Source organism: Anser brachyrhynchus (assembly GCF_964034855.1).
Source record: "Anser brachyrhynchus genome assembly, chromosome: 1".
In the NCBI taxonomy this organism is placed as follows: domain Eukaryota; kingdom Metazoa; phylum Chordata; class Aves; order Anseriformes; family Anatidae; genus Anser; species Anser brachyrhynchus.
In genome coordinates this window covers 628,521-646,293 of record NC_137694.1, presented here as the reverse complement: position 1 = coordinate 646,293, position 17,773 = coordinate 628,521, and the positions used below count along the sequence as shown (strand labels likewise).

The 17,773-nt window shown below is 68.5% G+C and overlaps 2 protein-coding genes across 4 annotated transcripts in view; one reads left to right on the top strand and one right to left on the bottom strand.

Moving 5' to 3' along the window:
* Positions 1-13,405, top strand: MAPK8IP2 (mitogen-activated protein kinase 8 interacting protein 2). Of its 2 annotated transcripts, XM_080596522.1 has the most exons (13): positions 1-111; positions 4,873-4,978; positions 5,509-5,748; positions 7,391-7,493; positions 7,849-8,004; positions 8,131-10,323; positions 10,630-10,705; positions 10,876-11,048; positions 11,166-11,275; positions 11,502-11,621; positions 11,707-11,777; positions 11,964-12,062; positions 12,182-13,405. In XM_080596522.1, the coding sequence occupies exons 1-13, from the start codon at positions 47-49 to the stop codon at positions 12,252-12,254; spliced, it is 3,585 nt and encodes a 1,194-aa protein (XP_080452648.1). In that variant the 5' UTR covers positions 1-46; the 3' UTR covers positions 12,255-13,405. The 2 variants fall into 2 exon arrangements, with proteins under 2 accessions (XP_080452648.1, XP_080452647.1); XM_080596521.1 differs by having other exon boundaries at positions 7,849-10,323.
* A 473-nt stretch (positions 13,406-13,878) lies between these two features.
* SHANK3 (SH3 and multiple ankyrin repeat domains 3) overlaps positions 13,879-17,773 on the bottom strand; it is a 390,020-nt gene continuing 386,125 nt past the window's right edge. Inside the window, exon 23 of one of the 2 annotated variants that reach the window (XM_080596428.1) lies at positions 13,879-14,886. In XM_080596428.1, coding sequence (XP_080452554.1) covers positions 14,781-14,886 — 106 coding nt within the window. In that variant the 3' untranslated portion in view covers positions 13,879-14,780. Of the gene's footprint in view, positions 15,657-17,773 lie in introns of both variants that reach the window. The other variant, XM_080596423.1, reaches the window with a different exon arrangement.

The following is a 17,773-nucleotide window of genomic DNA, read 5'->3' as shown; positions in this document are numbered from 1 at the left end:
CCCCCCCCCGCACTCCGCAGTCCGGCGCAGCCCCGGCCGGGAGAAGATGGCGGATCGCGCCGAGATGTTCTCGCTCTCCACCTTCCACTCGCTGTCCCCGCCGGGCTGCAGGTGAGCGGCTCCGGGGGGGGGGGGGCTGCCCTCCCCCGCCCTGCCCTTCCCCACCTTGCCCTTCCCTTCCCTGCCCTCCCCACCCCCAGCCCTGCCCTTCCCCGCGCATCGCCGGTGCGGGGCCGAGACCGGGGGGGGCGCGGGGGGGACGGAGCCGCCCTTCACCTTGGGCTGGGCTGCGCAGAGCCCGGAGGGCTCCCCCCGGTTCCCCCCCCCCACCCCCCGGTCCCCCCCCCCCCACCCCCCGGCCCACAGGGGCAGAGCCCCGGTCCCGGCCCGTGCCTTTGTCTGCCCCGCTGCAGCCGGCGGGGGGGGGGCCCGGAGCACGGCGGGGTCCTGGGCTGGGGCTCAGCCCCCCCTCGACCCCCCCCCCTGAGCCCACCCACCCAGGCGGCTCCGCACCCCCGGGGTCAGACGCGGGCGCCGCCGGGGAGGGGCCGCGCTCGGGGGGCGCCCACCGCGGGGCACCCCCGGGGGTCCGGGGGGGTCCGGGGCTGTGCCGACGGACGGAGCCTCGCAGCGCGGGGGGGCGCAGGGCCGCTCCTTCCCCCCCAGCACCTCGGCTGACCTTGGGGACCCGCTGCGGGGCGCAGGCTGGGCTGGGGTCCCCGGGGGGCGCGGGGGGGGCGCGGGGTCTGGGTGCGGGACCCGCCGGCTCGGCACAGGGCTCCGGGATGGGGAGGGGTCGGGGACATGGTGGGGGGCACAGGGAAGGCCCTGGGGGTGCGGAGGTTTGCGGGTGGGGGGCTCAGAGGGGATGCAGGACAGGTGTGGCCCCCCCCCCCCCCCGGTGGGCCTGGCCCCCCTATCCCTTCCCCAGGTCTCGCAGCGCGGGGACCCCGGGAGAGGCCCCGGTTGCGGTGGTGCAGGGCGGGGAGGATCCGGCCTCTCCCTGCAGCTCCCATCCCGCTCCTTCTGCCTCCTGCCTGGCACCTGGGCCCTGGCGATGCTCGGGGGGCCTGGCCGGGCTTTCTGCGTGGTGCTCCCCGCGCAGCCCCCAGGCCCCTGCTGCGTGGGGATCGGTGCTGGCCCCCAGCAGCTCCACGGCCCCCAGCAGCTCCACGGCCTCCTCCTTGCAGCCGAGGCCTGGGCCAGGAGGGGCAGGGGAGGCCGCAGGGCCCCAGCCCACCCGGGCCAGCTCCTCTCCAGGGCCGTGAGCCCCCCGGGAGCGGTGCAGACCGCGACGTCCTCCTGCTGCCACCCTCCGATCCCTCCCCACCCGCAGCTGCGGCTCATCCCAGGTGGTGCCGCACGAGCCGCCCCCGGGGCGAAAACCTCTCCTCGTGCCAGACGGAAACACAGAAACACGGAAACGCGCTGCTTTCCGCATCCCCCCCACCCCTGTGCTCCCCCAGGAGCCAGCAGCCTGGCTCCCAGTTCGGCCACAGCCGCCGTTCCCCGCGCCATGGCCCATCGCTGGCTCCTGCAGCCTTCGAGGCCCCGGCGCTGCCCGGGCAGGATCGGGTGCTGAGCGCAGTGCAACGAGGACCAGCCCCGTCCCCGGGTTGCCTGGCCCTGTGTGGGGATGAGGCCCACGGGGGCAGCCCCAGTGTGCGGGTACCGTGATGGAGCTGGTGGCCGGCTCGGGGGGGTCTGGGGTGCTGGGTCCAGGTCGTGCCCGTTGCCAGCAAAGGGCTTCGCAGCGGGGCGCTGAGTTGGGGCTTCCTCTGGAGGGAGGCGAAGGAGAGGCAGGTGAAGGCGATGTGGTGGGGAGGGGTCAGCGCTATGGGCACGTGGCGGGTCCTGGGCAGGGGAGGGGGCTGCGAGGTGGCTCTTGCATCCTGTGACTGCTCCTGTGTTGGGGTGGGGGACGCGGGGCTGGTGCTGGGCTCCCTGGGGGTCAGCCCCGACCTTGCTGTGCACCACTGGCCCGAGGACCTGCAGGCACAGCGCTGGGCCGCGGGCTGCGGGTCACGGTCCCCAGCCCTTCCCTGCAGGAGAAGCCGTTGCAACGTATCCAGGTCCAAGGAGAACTGTCCAGGGAGCTGAGCTGAAAATAACGAGGAAATTCAATCTTCCCTTGGCCTGGTTGTTGGTCACTCCCTCCACAGAAAGCCCGGCCCACAGCAGCTCCCATCGCAGACATGCCGGCTCCTGGCTGCGTGCTGATGTGTGCCCGTGCCCCATGCACCCCAGCGGCTGATGTCGGGGACCCCTTTGGGGCCCAGCCCTCCCCTGCTGCATCCCCCCTGCTCCCCACTGCCGCCTGGCCCAGCCCAGCCCAGCCCAGCGAGGTCAGCTCGGCATGGGTGGCAGCGCAGCCCAAAGGTGCGCAGTTGCGGTGCCGATGGTGTCCCGCTGCGAGGTCCGGTGTCCCGCTGCCTTCTGCCGCCTTCTGGAGCCCTCTCTCCACGCATGGGGCTGGGGTGAGCTCTGCCCCCCTGGAGCCACCGGCTCTGCCTTGGCTCTGGACCCTCCTTTGGGTGCTGCCCACCCAGTGCCACCTCCCTGGCCGCCGTCTGCTCATCGCCAGCGCGTCCGAGGCACCCACTGCTGCGTCCCCGTGCTGGTGACGCTCCCCGTTGGCCGAGGGGCCGGAGTCGGGGTGCCCCTGGGGCAGTGCTGCAGCTCCGGTCCCGCTGTGGCCACCCGTGGTGGCCCCGGAGCTCCGGCTGTGGTTTGTTGTGGCCGTAGCTCATGACCGGAGCTGCCTGTTGGGCAGAGCACCGTGGTGCTGTGCCGCGCTGCGCCGTGCCGTGCTGTGCCGTGCCGTGCTGTGCCATGCCGTGCTGTGCCAGCCCATGGCCAGGGTGTGCGTCCTCTCGGCTGGGGATGGGGGCTGATAGCGGCGTTGGTTTCCCCAGCTGGGGACCCAGGGGATGCCGGCACGTCTCTGTGCCAGGACTCGTGGCCGCAGCCGTCCCTGGGGCTGGCGGCTGGGCTCTGGCCCCGCAGCCCCCGGGGCTGTGCCACCGCTGGGGGCCAGGGCCTGGGGCCGGTCCCAGCCCCGCACCCCGTGGGCTGGTGCTGCCGCTTCCACCACCGACTGATGATTTCACCGCAGATCGGAGGATATTTGACGTTGTCTTAATGGCCTACTTCTGGGAATTATGTGATTAGGGGAAAATCTTTTTCTCAGTAAAATCGGAGTAAGCTCCCAGCATCCGTGGTGGAGAGGGGAGCTTGGAAATGGGAGTTAAGGGCAAAAATAGAAGTCAAAGGCAGGGGAAGCAACCCAGGAACAATGTTTGGCTTTGGTTGTCCATGGCCAGGCTGTGATGGGGGTGAGAAAGGGTGGCAGGGTCCAGCTGGGACAGGGGTCCGGAGCTGTGCTGGAGCAGGGCACCCCGGGGTGTGCAGCTCCAGCTGGGGACGCTGCTGTGCCCCTGCCTGGCTGGGCCGTGGGTGCCCACGGCGTTCCCCAGGCCCCCGGAGTGCAGGAGGGGGGGTCCCAGCCACAGCCCCGGGCACTGCAGCCCCTCCCTGGTTCAGTACCGACCAGCGGCGATTGGTTTACGTTTTCCCGGCAGAAAATCCTGCCAAGAGTAATCTTTTTTTTTTTTTCCTCCCTGCAGAAAATTTTGGTTTCCATGACACCCTCTTCCCGACAGGGAAATGGCTTGCTGTAATTTTTTCTGACCGGCCTTACCTCAGTATCTCGGCAGGCAGCAGGGCAGCCCTCGGCTTGCCCGCTGGACCGCGAGCACCGCGCTGACGGGCAGGCGAGCGGGGAGCTCTGGGCTGGGGGCAGCAGCCTGGCGCGTGCCAGCCCCGTCCTTGGAGCCGGGCAGGAGCTGCACAAATCCTGGCTCGGGTCAAACGCAGACCCCCAAAGGTGTGAAAGCAGCGACGCAGCTCGGGTCACCCGAAACACGGTGGTGCCAGCGCCCTGGCCGCCGTCACGTGCGCTGTTTGCGGACCGAGGTGGGGCGGGAGGCTGGGAGGCTCGCTGCCTGCGGTGTGGTGGGCGCTGCCACCCTCGGGGGCCCCATGGGGCCAGTCGCTGCCATGGGCTTGCTGCTTGCCCAGGGCTTGTGGAGCCTCCCATGGGTGCCCTCGGGGTGTTCTGCAGGGATGGGTCCAAGGGAGGCTCCCGTGGGTGCTTGCCCAGGGGGGCGCAGGGGCCCCTTGGGTGCTGGCGTCACACAGGTGGGCCTGGGGGTGCTGCCACTCCTGGGGCCGGGAGCAGACAGTGCATGGAGGCACCGCATTGCCTCTCCTGGGGCAGCTGGGGCACCCCCAAACTGCAGGGCCTCGGGGAGGCTGCGGGGCCTCGTGCCACGTGGGGCTCCCGTCGCCTTGGCTAAAGGCCAGCGGTAACCCGGGGACGCTCAGTGCCGAGCTCGGCAGGGAGCTCCCCGAGCTGAGCCCGTGCCGGGCTCTGCTGTGGCTGCTGCCCTCCCCATTGCCTCCGGCCTCGGCAGTGGGGCAGGTCTGCGGGCTGCAGTGCGGGGTCCTGAGCGGAGCTGCTCCGGCCACGGCTGCCTCGGGGCATGAGCCCACCTCGGGGAATTGCGGCCACCACCCTGGGAGCCTCCACTGCGCCGCCGGGGCAGAGGGGCTGCGGCGTGGCTGTGTCTGCTCCTGTCTGTGCCTGCCCTGCTCCGTGGCACCGATGTCTCTGCTCCCAAAACATGCTGCGGCACCTCGGCCACTGCTGCCGTGCCGGAGACCCGGGGTGACGGTGGCACTGTGCCCTCATGTCCCCGTGGTGCCACGCGGCTCGTCGGGACCTTGTGGTGCCAGGGGGAAGCAGGCGGCGTTTCCCCACGTGCAGCCGAGCGATGTCCGCAGCCCTGATGTCCCCTGCTCCTCTCCCAGGCCCCCCCAGGACATCAGCCTGGAGGAATTCGATGACGAGGACCTGTCGGAGATCACGGATGACTGCGGGATCGGGCTGAACTATGACTCGGACCACTACGAGAAGGTGCACGAGCCACGTGTGCCAAGGCGGCTGCGGCAGGGCTAGGGGGGACGCGGGGAGGGGGAGCCCGATAAAGCGTGCCCCAGGCAGGGGCTGTCGGGGGAGGTGGATTCGGAGCCCGGGTGTCCCCCGGTGGGGCCGAGCTCTGGGCCCCCACCACCTCCGGCCAGGCCCCGCGGGGCAGCCGCAGGAACAGTGATGGCTCAGCAGCCAGCCCGGTGCTGAGCCCGTGGCCGCTCTCACGTGGCTCCGGCTTACTCAGCTCTTCCCCAGCACTGCCCCAGGCACCAGGACGGCCAGGCTGGGGGACACGGGACAGGGACACGGGGGGGGGGGGCGGGCAGGCTGCTGCAGAGCCAGGGGCACCCTGGTCCCCAGCACAGAGCAGGTCCCTCTGCTTGGAGGCCCTCTGGGGCAGGGGCAGGAGGCGATGCTGGCCCCGAGCCGCAGGGTGAGGTGTGGGCCTGGCCGCAGGGCCGTGGTGGGGTCCGGCACCAGCGGCCTGGCTGCTAACCCCGTGCTGCTCCCCCCAGGACTGCCTGGTGCTGGAGCGCAGCGAGCAGCCGCACCCCGTCTGCACCTTCCAGGATGACTTCCAGGAGTTCGAGATGATTGACGACAATGAGGAAGAGGAGGAAGAAGAGGAGGAGGAGGAGGGCAACGAGCTGGAAGCTCCACCATCCCCTTCAGCCTCACCCATCCCCTCGCCCGCCCTGGAGGAGACGCAGAAGCACCGGCCCACCACGCTCAACCTGACGGCACCGGGCACCCAGGTGAGGGTCAGGGTTGGGGGCGGGGTCAGCCCCTGCCCGGGGGTCTCTGCTCCTGGGGCCTGCGTGTGGGGGGTCTCCGGGGGTTCCACAGAGGCAGGGAGGATGGGGTGAGGGCTGCGTGCCCAGATGGGGGCTACGGGGCCTGGTGAGCACAGGGAGGGCAGAGAAGTGCAAGGAGGGCTCTAGCTCTGCAGTGGTGTGGCCGAGCTGGGGGCACCGGGGCTGGGTCTGTGCGGCGGCTGCCGGCACCACGGGGTCCCTGCGTGCCCCCCGCCAGTCCCCCGGTGCAGGGCTCAGGGGCCTGTCCCCATGTGCAGGGCTCTGGGGTGAGCTCGGGGTCCGGCACGTCTCCGTGGGGCAACGGTGCAAGGTGCTACGGCTGCTGGCACCGCGGCACCACATGGCCGGGGGCGCGTGTGCGTGGGTGTGCATGGGTGTGCATGTGCACGCTGCGTCCCCCGGAGCTCTCTGTGTGGCAGGGGGCAGGGGGGGCCCTGCGCGTGGTGCCGCGGGGGTGTCCCCGTGTCCCTGTGTCCCCGTGCGCACGCGCCTGCGGTGCTGCCACCGCGCTGCCGGAGCTGCCGCGCCGCCGCAGTGCGTGGGCAGCCGGCGCGGTGCTGCCTGCATCCGGCAGCGTTGCCATGGCACTGGGGGCTCCCGGCCCCTCGGGGTGGGCTCTGCTCCCCGGCGGGGGGCCGGGGGCCGGTGTTGGGTCAGGGCAGAGCCCTGCCGCCCCTCTGTGCCGCGGGGGATGCACGACGCCCGGTCGCACCGATCGATGACCCTGATCCGTCGTCCCTCGGGGCATGAGGGGGGCAGGATCCGGCCCCGTCGGCGTGCCCGGGGTGCAAATCCCGGCTAATCCCGGCTCCGTCGCGTTTTGCCTGCTGGGGCCAGCGCAGAGCCTGGTGCTGTGGAGCCCCCCAGCACCCCGTCCCTGGGGTGCACGGTGCAGCCCACGTGGTGCTGGTCCCGGTCCCTGCCCCTTCCCCAGCCCTGCAGCCCCCCCGGCCCCGCAGCCCCCATTTGTGGCACTGCGTGCCCCGCCGCACGTTGCGCCAGCCCTGCTCGCTAATCTCCTGGCTCGGCTGGATTATCGCTGCCCGCCGGCACTAATCCGCAGCTGCCGCCGTGCCGGGCGGGCAGCCCCGGCCCTGCTGGCTCCCGTCCCCACCCCCAGGGCCGGTGTCCCTTTGAGGGACCCTCTTGCCACGGGTCGTGCAGCTCATGGGGGGATGGGGCTTGTGCGGCCGTGTAATGGGTTTCCCCTGGGGACAGCACCCGTGTCACCGCGTCCCCTGCTCGGCGCCCTCCTGGGAAAGTGCCGGTCCCCTGGGTCCCCGTTCTGGGGATGTCACGGCTCTAATCTGGGTCAGTCCCGGGCACGTGTCCCAGGTGCTGCCAGGCCGTGCCATGGGGTGCCACGGGTGGGACCTGACCGTGGGGTGCCCACGGTGGCGGCAGTGGCCAGACCTGCACAAGGCAGCACCGCGGTGGGACGTCCCCTGCCGGCCCGGTCACGTTTGGTGCCAGCACACGTCCGCAGCCCGGCTCCGGTGCGGCCCCCGCTGTGTCCCCTCTCCCTCCCATACCCTGCCGACCGCCCCGTCCCCAGACATGCCCGGCTCTGCTCTCCCCGCAGGACTCCCTGAACAACAACGGCAGCTACCCGCCTCCCACGCACCGCACCACGTGGCAGGACGCCCTTCTCCACTCCTCCTCCTCCTCCTCTTCCTCGCACACCGGTGAGCACAGGACTGTGGGGCAGGGTCCTGCGTGGGTGTCCCGGGACCTGGTGCTGCAGTGGGGCTGCCCCAGACCCCGTTCCCCTTCTGCCAAAGCCAAGGGGGTGTTTGGGCCTTTGTGCCGGAAGCCTCCCAGGTGTGTCCGGTCCAGGCTGGGGGCTCATCCAGCACCGTGTGCGGAGCTGGGGCCTCCAGGGGTCCTGGGCAGAAGGGTCCTCACCCCATGGGGCTGGGGAGCAGGCACAGGCGGGTATGGGTACGGGTGCACCTCGGCACCCCCTCCCCATCCCAAGGTGCGGGAGGGACCGGCTGCGTCGCGGGGAGCTGACCTGGGCGCTCTGCTCTTGCCCCGCAGGACACTCGTCTCCCCACGCCTGCATTCAAGACGGACCCTGCCTGGAAAGCCAGAAGGGGCTGGGGCCGAGTCCCGGGGGGACAGGGCAGGCCCCCACCCCGCCGCAGCCTTCCCTCTTTGACTCGCAAGGCAACAGCCACGAGTCTCTGGCACATGGTAACCCATCGCCCGAGCGAGCCGGGGAAGATTATAATATGAATATCATCTCCTCTGCGCTCAGACCACCACATTCCCCGTCTCACCTCTGCCAGCCGCCCCCTGAACCGTCTCTCTCTCCAACAGGGCTGGCCGCTCCTGCTCGCATGCCCGCTGGCTCCGACGCGGGCTCGCAGCCCCAGACCCCCGGGGCCCGGCAGCCCGCGGCTCCGGACGGCCGCTGCGCCCCGCTAAAGCAGCAGGCGGCTGGCGGCCGGGAGAGTCAGGTGCCCAGCGAGGGGGATGGCGCGGGGGCCGGGAGCCCAGGGTCCCCCGTGGCCCCCCGTGAGCAGCGCGGTGCCCCGTTGCCCCCGGAGGAGCTGGCGGCCAGGGCCTGTGCCCAGCGCAGCGAGGGGCCGGGGTCCCGGCTGCCAGGCCCCCACGCGTGCCCCAAGGGGCTGGCGGAGCAGCTCAGCTCCGACGGGGAGGGCCCCCTGCCCAGCCGGGCGGCCAGCGTGCGCGGGCGCCCCTCGGGCTCCTCGGAGACCACCTCGCCCTCCTCGGACCCCGGCATCGAGGCCGACCTCACCAGCAGGACCTCCAAGCCCTTCTTGCCCTGCAGCCGGCACAGCGAGGACCTCAGCTCGCCTGGCTCCGACTCGGACGTGGAGGGGGAGATCGAGGCGGCCTTCGCTGCTGGGCGCCTGGTCAGCAACATGATCTCCTCCATCTCGGAGACGGAGCTTGACCTGAGCAGCGACAGCAGCAGCGGCAGGTCCTCCCACCTTACCAACTCCATCGAGGAGGCCAGCTCCCCCGCCTCGGAGGCCGAGCTGGAGACCGAGCTGGAGGCGCCCGGCGTCATGGGCATCAAGGACTCCCTGCTGCTGGACAAGGGCAAGGAAGAGGAGGAGGAGACCCTGGACAGGGAGCTCCCGGAGAGCGGCATGGTGAGGCGGGAGAGCCTGGCGGAGCTGAAGATGGAGGGCTACTATGACAGCCTGAACCCCGAGGACTCCTCTGCGCCCGTGGACCAGACGGATGTGTCCACCTCCAGCCCCCTGGACCTGAAGATCGACCCAGACCACAGCCTGGAGAGCATCCGGCGCTCCTTTTACCTGCCCGTGGGGCCCAAGCTCATGCCCGAGGCGGACGATGAGGACAACAGCGAGTACGACTCCGACTCGGAGTCGGAGCCTGACCTGAGCGAGGACTCGGACTCGCCGTGGCTGCTCAGCAACCTCGTCAACAAGATGATCTCGGAGGGCTCCTACCCCATCAAGTGCCCGGATGAGTGCTTCCAGCAGACCCACTCGCTCTGTGACACCATCTCCCCAGCCTCTGACCTGGAGCCCGAGATCCTGAGCGAGGCGCTGGACGAGGAGCCCGGCTTGCGGGACTCCCCGGTGAGCGAGGGGGAGCCGGCCGCCCTGCCCTGCGCCCAGCGCAGCATCGAGCTGGTGGACATGGAGACGCTGCGCAGCTCCCTGCAGCGCGCCGAGGACGAGCGCTCCCTGGGCGTTGGGACGGAGACGGCGCCGGAGCCACCTGCGGACGACCCGGGCCCGTTCCTCTTCCTGAGCAACCCCACCAACGACACCATCGCGCCCGTCTTCCCGGGGCGCCCCGTCTCCCTCGACAGGCTGGGTGGCTCTGAGGTCCTGGCCACCTTTGGCTGCTGCACGGGGCCGCCCCGCAGCCCGCCGCGCAGCTCTCCCGGCACCGAGGCCACCTCCGGCGAGCCCTGTGCCACGGTGGAGCCGGCTGCCGGCACCAAGGACTGGGCCGTCGACAAGGACCTGGACTCGGGCATCCTGGAGGACAACGACATGATCGACGACGTCCGGTTAGAGCCCCTGGGGCAGGACCCCGACGCCTTCCCGCCTGCCCTGGATGTCTCCACTGCCAAGACCAACCGCTGCTTCACCATGGCCTACTCCACGGACGAGGACGAGGCGCCCTACCTGAAGGGCTCCCCCTTCCCTGAGGACCCGCGGGGCTTCCCCGGGGAGCTGCCGCTGCCGCCGGCCCCCGAGGCGCTGGAGCCGCGGGCACTGGACGAGTCCCTGGCCTACGACTCGGTGAAGTACACGCTGGTGGTGGACGAGCACACGCAGCTGGAGCTGGTGAGCCTGCGGCGCTGCACCTCGGTGCTGAGCGACGACAGTGACCTGCTCCGTGCCTGCGACCGCTGCGACCTGGAGGACGAGGCGGCCTTCGAGGACGGGCTGGCGGCCCCCGACGCGCACAGCTCCTCCGAGGACTCGTCCCCCGAGGCCGACCTGCAGTTCTCCAAGAAGTTCCTCAACGTCTTTGTCAACAGCACCTCCCGCTCCTCCAGTAAGTGACCGGGCCGCGCTGTTCCGGCCGTGGGCTGCCTTGTACAGGGGCAAGGCTGGCTGCCCAGCGCCGTCCTGCCTCGTCCACCTGGGCACGCCACCAGCACGGCGTGGCACAGCACGGGGCCCTGGAGGTGGGCAGGGACCGCACTGCCGCGGGGTGCTGGGGCTGCTCCCAGCGGCTGGGGGCTTCCCCCTGCAGGGCTGCGAGGTGCCACTGGTGGTCCTCTGCCCTGGGGTGCTGCGTGGGGCGTGGGGCTGGGGGCTCAAGGGGACCCCAGGGTGATGCCGCCTCCTTCTGCCCCAGGCACAGAGTCCTTCGGGCTGTTCTCCTGCATGGTGAATGGGGAGGAGCGGGAGCAGACCCACCGGGCCGTCTTCAGGTGAGCAGTGAACCCGGCCGCCAGCTCCGCTCCCCGCGGCCTCTCCTGTCTTGGGGCAGCTCTGCGGGTGCAGGGCACGGCCGTGGCCATGGGGCGCTTCTCGGGGTCTCGCTGCCTCCCCCTGGCCCCCCCCAGGCATGCGTCTTCCTTCCTTCCCTTCCTCCTCGCAGGTTCATCCCTCGCCACGAGGACGAGCTGGAGCTGGACGTGGACGACCCCATCCTGGTGGAGCTGGAGGAGGACGACTACTGGTATCGGGGCTACAACATGCGGACGGGGGAGAGGGGCATCTTCCCCGCCTTCTACGCCCACGAGGTCGTCGGCCAGGCCAGGGACGTCATCGGTAGGAAGCGCTCCCAGCCCCGCGGGTGCCTCCGGTGGGCGGCACGGGGTGCTGGTGGGGGCAGCGGGGGGCTGCGGGGGTCCTGGGCGCCGTCTCCCCGACTCCTCTCCTGTGCAGGCCTGAAGAGGAACCCGTGCTGGGTGGAGCGGTTCAACGTACAGTTCCTGGGCTCGGTGGAGGTGCCGTACCACCAGGGTAACGGCATCCTCTGCGCGGCCATGCAGAAGGTGAGGCAGCTGGGGGGGCCAGCAGCGCCACGCAGCCCCCCCTCCCCATGCAGAGACCCTGCTGTGCTCAGGAGACGCGTCCCGCTGCCTCCCCAGCTTGGGCAGAGGATGTGGGTGCTGCGTGGGCACCGGCCCCTTGGTGCTTTCAGCAGGGGCTGGGGAGCGGGTCTGTGCCGGGTGGCCCACCGGGACCACGCGCCCTGATGCCCCGTCCCCACGCCCCCAGATTGCCACCACCAGGAAGCTGACAGTGCACTTGCGCCCGCCCGCCAGCTGCGACCTGGAGATCACGCTGCAGGGCATCAAGCTCATCCTGACGGTCAACGAGTACGGCCGTGACGAGGAGGTGCGGGGGCACCGTGGGCAGGGGTCCCGGTGCGTGTCCCCCAGCCCGCTGGGCGCCCACACCCTGCCGGGGTTTTCTCTTCCAGTTTGAGCGCTGCAGCCACTTCTTCCAGATGAAGAACATCTCCTTCTGCGGATGCCACCCCCGGAACAGCTGGTGAGACCCCGTGCTCCCGCACCTCGGGGTGCACGGGGCTGCGCCCGGGCGCTCCCAGCCCCGCACTCCCCTGCCAAGCGGGGGCAGCCCTGGGGTCCCCTCTGTGGAGCCCCCCCCTGCGCTGCAGGAGCCCCCCCCTGGGGTGAGAGTGGGGTCCCCCGCGCTCACCCTGCCCTCTCCCTGCAGCTACTTCGGGTTCATCACCAAGCACCCGGTGCTGAGCCGCTTCGCCTGCCACGTCTTCGTCTCGCAGGAATCCATGCGGCACGTCGCCGAGTGCGTCGGGTAAGATGGGGACGGATGGGGAGGGGGCTGGGGGTGGCAGGGCTGGGGGTGCAGAGGGCGGTGGTGCCGGGTCCTGGCCCCATCCCTGAGCTGCCCCTGGCCGTGCCCTTGCCTTGCAGCCGAGCGTTTCAGGAATATTACCAGGAGCACCTGGAGTACGCCTGCCCCACAGAGGACATTTACCTGGAGTAAGGGGGCAGGGCGCTGTGTCTCCAGCTTCCGCACCCCCCCAGCCCCACAGACGGCCAGAGACTCTGTCTGACCCCACAACCAGCCGGCTTGGCCCCTTCTGCACACGCTCCCGCCCATGCCCGACGGACTCACTGCACATCCTCACTGCTTCCCCGGGGGGCCAGGCGCCAGGCCGCGGCCGTGGGTGATTGGGGGGGGGGGGGGCTGGGGTGCGTCCGGCATCGCCCTGGCCATGGGGGTGGCACGGCCATGCCCTGGGCTGGGCCAGAAGCTGCCCCCCTGCATGAGCAAACCAGGCGGGGGCACAGGCCCGGGGCTCTCAGCTGTGACCCGGGCCAGCCGCTGCCACGCGGGGTGGGGGCACCAGGGGAGAGCAGGGGGGGCTGATGTGTGCCGAGGGGCCAGGGCAGCACGGGGAGGGGAAAGGGGCTGGGGGCTTGCTGTGGGGGGCTGATGGGGGCACGGGCAGGATTTAGGTGCCGGGGTCAGCATCTGCCACCACGCAGTCCTCAGCTCTGTGCTGCCCCTGCACCCTCACGGGGGCCCCAGGCAGACAGAGCTGGGGGGGCTGCAGGAGGGGCTCCCCCCCAGCTGCAGGGCCCCAGGAGCAGCCCCACACCCCAGTGCCCCCCCTCTAATGCCTCCCCAGCCCCAGTGCTGCAGCCCTCAGGAGTGTGGCACTGCCCCTCCTGCCCCTTCACACCCCCCCCAAGCCTCCTGCCCCACGCCAGCCCCCCCAGGGGACCCTGCCTGGCCGTGGGGAGTGGGACCGGCGCTGGGATGCGCGGCACTCAGCCGGGGGGGGTGATGCTCCTGGCCCCGTGGGAACCCCCCTGGCCTGAATGTATTTGCCCCAGGAGAGGAGGACCCAGGGCTGGGGTGGCCGCTGCTCCCGGCACCGGGCACGCAGCCCCCCCTGCTCCTCACTGCTGTGCCTGGTGATTTATTTTGCTTGCCGGCCCCGTATATCCGACCAGTGCTAGTTTAGTGACTATACCTCCACTCCGCTCTATGTACCGATATTTATCTCGTAACTCGAACCAACAAGAGGAGTCCTGAGCAACTGTAACTTGTACAAAACCCTGGTTAAAGGTTCCCCCCTCACTGCCTTGTCATCCACTTGGTCTTTCAATAAAATATATGCTTGGTGTGACCGCGAGCCCTGCGGCGCTCTGTGGGGGTCGGGGTGTGCGGCGGTAGCCCTGGGGCTGTGGGGAGGGGACTGCCTGCGTCAGTCCTGGGGGCAGGAGCCCTGGAAAGCTCCTGGGGGTGTGTGGGGCTGGAGAGGGGACCCCGTCCCTGCTGCTACCAAGGGTGACTGACATGGCCAGCCCCCGGGTGCCTGTGCCAGCCCGTGGGACGGGGGCTGCGGGTGGTGGGTGTGGGCGGAGGGGCACACTGCCCTGACCCCCCCTTGCAGTGCTGGTCCCACCATGGCTCGGACAAGGCGGCCAGCAGGAGATCACGGCCGCTTCAGTACCCCGGTATTGCCTGGCAGCAGATGTGCACAAGGCCCCGCAGCCGCTTCGCATGCAGCGTTTGCACCTAATTAAGCATATTCCAATCAGGGCCAGTAACCCCAGCAAGGGATTCACGGTGTGGGGGGTTCATCGAGGCAGTTGTGGTTCCATCCTGTGCTGGGAAGGGTGCTGGGGGCTTTCCCATAGGGTACCCCCTGGGGACACTGCGCATCTCCCCGGGTGTTCTCCTTTCCTCTCTTTCTGCCCCCCCACCCGCCAGGTGACCTCGGTGTCGGTGCTTGCCATCAGCTGCAGATGTTGAACAAAGCTTTGTGCGCGTCAGCCCAAGTTTGTGCACATCGCCTCAGGTTTTCGTGTAAGGTCTGGGAAACTCCAGCTACATGTGTCCTGGGCAGCCAGGAGCTGCTTTCGCTGCCCTGCTCCTGGACGGCCGGCTCCGTCGGGGGACGCTGGCACACTCGCCCTTCCCTGGGACATCCCCGCGGGGCTGCAGCTGCAGGGACGAGGACGATGCTTCACCAAGGCTGGTTCCTGCCGGTGCTTCCCAGCCTGGCCTGAGGCACCGGGCTGGGTGCTGTGGCCCCGGGGGAGCCCCACTCCCTGCAGAGGGGCCCTGGCTCCGGGAAGCTGCTCCCCAGCACGGGGCGCCCCCGGGGTGCTGGTGTGGGTCTGCCACACACTGCCCCAGAGCTGTGGGGGTCACCGAGAGGCTCCGGCGTCCCCGTGCAGCGGGAAGTGGCCTCTGCCCGGCCCCAGCCCCGCTGCTGGCTGAGGCCGGGGGGCACAGAAACCCCCCCAGCAGAGCAGCCGGGCTGTGACGGGTCTTGGTGCTGGGGTAACCAAAGGCTGGGGCAATCCCCAGGGACCGCAGAGGGATTGAAGAGGGGCCCCGGGTGCAACCCTGGTCCAGGGGCTGCTGCAGTGCGGAACAGGGACTGCTGGAGCAGAAACATCACAGAACAAAGCAGAGCTTTCTTATAAATTTATTACATAATAATAATAATAATATAATATAAGAAACATAGATCTCTGTGGGGTATGTGTATCACAACGTCAAGGGCGGGAGGTGAATGGTCACACCTCCATGACTCTGGAGAAGGAGAAATCTCCTCAGAAAATCCATACAAAATAAGGGTGAAGTCAAACTGACCCTGTAAAATTAAAAACAGAACAAAAACCCACAGGTGAGTTCGTCTGGGGGGAAACAAGAGTGTGGATGTGAGATGTGTGCGTGCGCGTGTGTTCACGCACGTGTGTGCGAGGGTGCGAGCCTGTCTATGCACATGCAGAGTCTGTGAGAGTGTGCACGCGCCCGGGGGCCGTGTGCATGTGGGTATATACGCACATGTATACATGCATGCCGGCAATGGGGGGGGTATGCACGTGTGCTGGGAAAAAATAAAACCAGGCCACACTTTGTTGCTGCTTCGACATGGTCTGAGCTGCAAAAGCTCGCCCACCAGGAACAAAGTGCTTTGGGTTTTGTTTTCTCTTCTCTTAAAGTCAGAATTACAGACAGGGGTTTATGGAGAACAAGGATTGATGAATTTCGTCTGGACAAAGGAAAAATATCAACAACTTTAAAAAAAAAATCCCTTCAAAGAAAAGAAAAGGTGTATCCATTTTTACAGCAGATAACCCAAGTCATTGAGAAGCCATGAGAATCACAGTAACGGCGGCGGGTCCTGGCGCACCAGGACGTCCTGGCAGGTGGGGCCCAGCTGCGCTCAGGACCCTCGCCGCAAGGCCGGGTGGTTGGGTTCCTCGCCTATCGCTCTGCCTTCTCCTGAATGGCTTTTCAAAATGAAATGTCTCACTGGGTCTGGAGATGTTTGGAATGGAGATGCCAATGCCATCAGAGTAGATATAAAGTCAGAAAAGAGCTATCTACACATGGGAAAAAAAATCCTCTTTGCTTCAGCTGAGAAAAAAAAAAAAAAGTTAAGTAGCAGCAGCTGCGTTAGCTGGAAAGTTACGTTTCTGTCTAGGTGGGACTAGAAATGATCATGGGACAAGACCACTGCTGGCCGTCAGGCCGGTACGCAACCGACTGCTCCTGGTGACGCTGCCGCAGGGAACGGAGCCCCCGGGCAGACCAGTGCGGGGACGTCCTCCAGCAAGTGCGGGGCACTCGAGACCTCGGCTTGGCTGGTGCTTGAAGCGGGGATGAAGCTGCTCGGGGCCAGCACGGCCACTGAGCGGGGCAGTGACCGGCACCGCCGGCTGGCCAGGCACAGGGGCAGAGCCCTGGGCCGCAGGCGGCACCAGTGAGACCGAGCTGTCCGGAGCGGGGAGGCGCTGGCCCTGGCTGCTCGCGTCTCGGGCAGCACGGGCAAGGCAAGCGCCCCGGGTGCCGCCCCGAAACGGAGCAGGCTCGCCCCGCGGGTGCCCTGGCGCTGCCTGGGACGGTGCTGTCTCCAAAGCCCCAGGCCAACGCTCGTCCAGCTCCACACACACGTATGTCTATGAAGGGGACGGGAGGGTGATGAGGAGGATGAAGCTGTCGCTGCTGTGTGGACAGGGAGAGGGGAGCAGGACTTCGTGGCAGACCCAAGCAGCCGCAGGGACAGGGGCGATGGCACGAGTGTGGTTGGAAGTCGCCTTCTTTTGTGTTATGCCTGACTGGGACCAGCCGTGGTGGCCCTGGGGCTGGCGGCCCCGAGGGTTCACGCAGTGTTTGCCAACACAGGTACGGCTGCAGCTGCTTCGTGATGTGGAAGCTGGGGTGCACGTTGGGGCGGCGCGGCCGCCAGCTCTGCCAGCGGCAGAGCAGTGCATCCACCATCTCCAGCCCTCGCCAGGAGGAGGGGGCTGCGCTAGGGGTGGAGGAGGGCTCTTCGGAAATGGCAAGAAGGCGTCCAGCTTTCCAGGTCCCAGACCGAACTTCCTGCAGAAAAGTTACGCTCTGCAGTCTTCTGGCCCCTCGCAGCGAGGGGCGGGTGCAGGCAGGGTCTCTGTGCGTCGCCCCAGAAGCAGCTGCAGAAGGGGCAGAGACCCGCAGTCCACGGGAGAGAGCCCGAGGGGCAGCCTGCACTCAGGACAACACGGTTACACTTCAACCCGCAGTGCCCACCGGCCGCCCTGTGGCCCCAGGGGCCGGGGAGAGGCTTTTGGGGCCGTGCCGGGGGGATGCCAGGGAGCAGCAGGCAGCAGCTCTGCGTGCTCCGGCTGGAGGAGGGGAGCAGCTCCACGCCCATAGGACACGGGGCTACCGGGGGTGAGGGCTGCCGGGGTCTGCGTTACCTGCAGGTGGGGCGGAAAGAAGCTGGCAGTGAGATGGAAATGCTGTGGGAATGGAAGAGGTGAGAGCCACGGGGGAGGCTGGTGTGGCCAGGGCAGCGGGGCAGGAGATGGAGGTGCTGGGCTGGGGGGGGCCGCAGGGCCGGGGGTGAGGGCAGGGCAGGGGCTGCAGAGCCAAGCTGGGCAGCCTGGGCCAAGCCATCAGTGGTGCAAAGGTTTGGAGCGGCTGCCAAGCTGTGGTGTGCAGAAAGAAAGCGTGCTCTGCAGGGCCACGTCTGCCCCTTCCACACAGCCAGGAGCGGCCATGGTGGGAACCCGTGGGATGGAGCACAGGAGAGTGAGGCACGGGATGGCCAGGGAGCTCTGAAGCGTGGGGGAGCAGAGGCAGAAGCCAGCAGAAGGACACGAGCAGCCTAGGGACAAATGGGCACGGGCTTCCCATGGCTCAGTGCAGGCTGGAAATGAGCATTTCTACATCAGTGAGAGGCTCCAGAGCAACCTCACAGAAGCAGCATGAGGAACAGACAGCCAAACTAAATTATTTTTTTTTTTAAATTCTAATGTTTTACAGAGTTTGAGGCAGAGCCTGCATGACATGGAGCCTGGGACAAGCCTGCCTGCACGCCCAGTCCCCGCAGCAGCAGAGCTGGCATGCGGCAGCGACACGGAGGCTCTGTGTGCCCATGGGTGCCACCAGGACATGGCAGTGCCACTTCGCCAGGCACGGGGCTGAAGAAGCAGCATCAGCCTGAACATTCGGGTCACAGGGGGCAAGTGGTGGGCTTGGCTTGTGGCAAC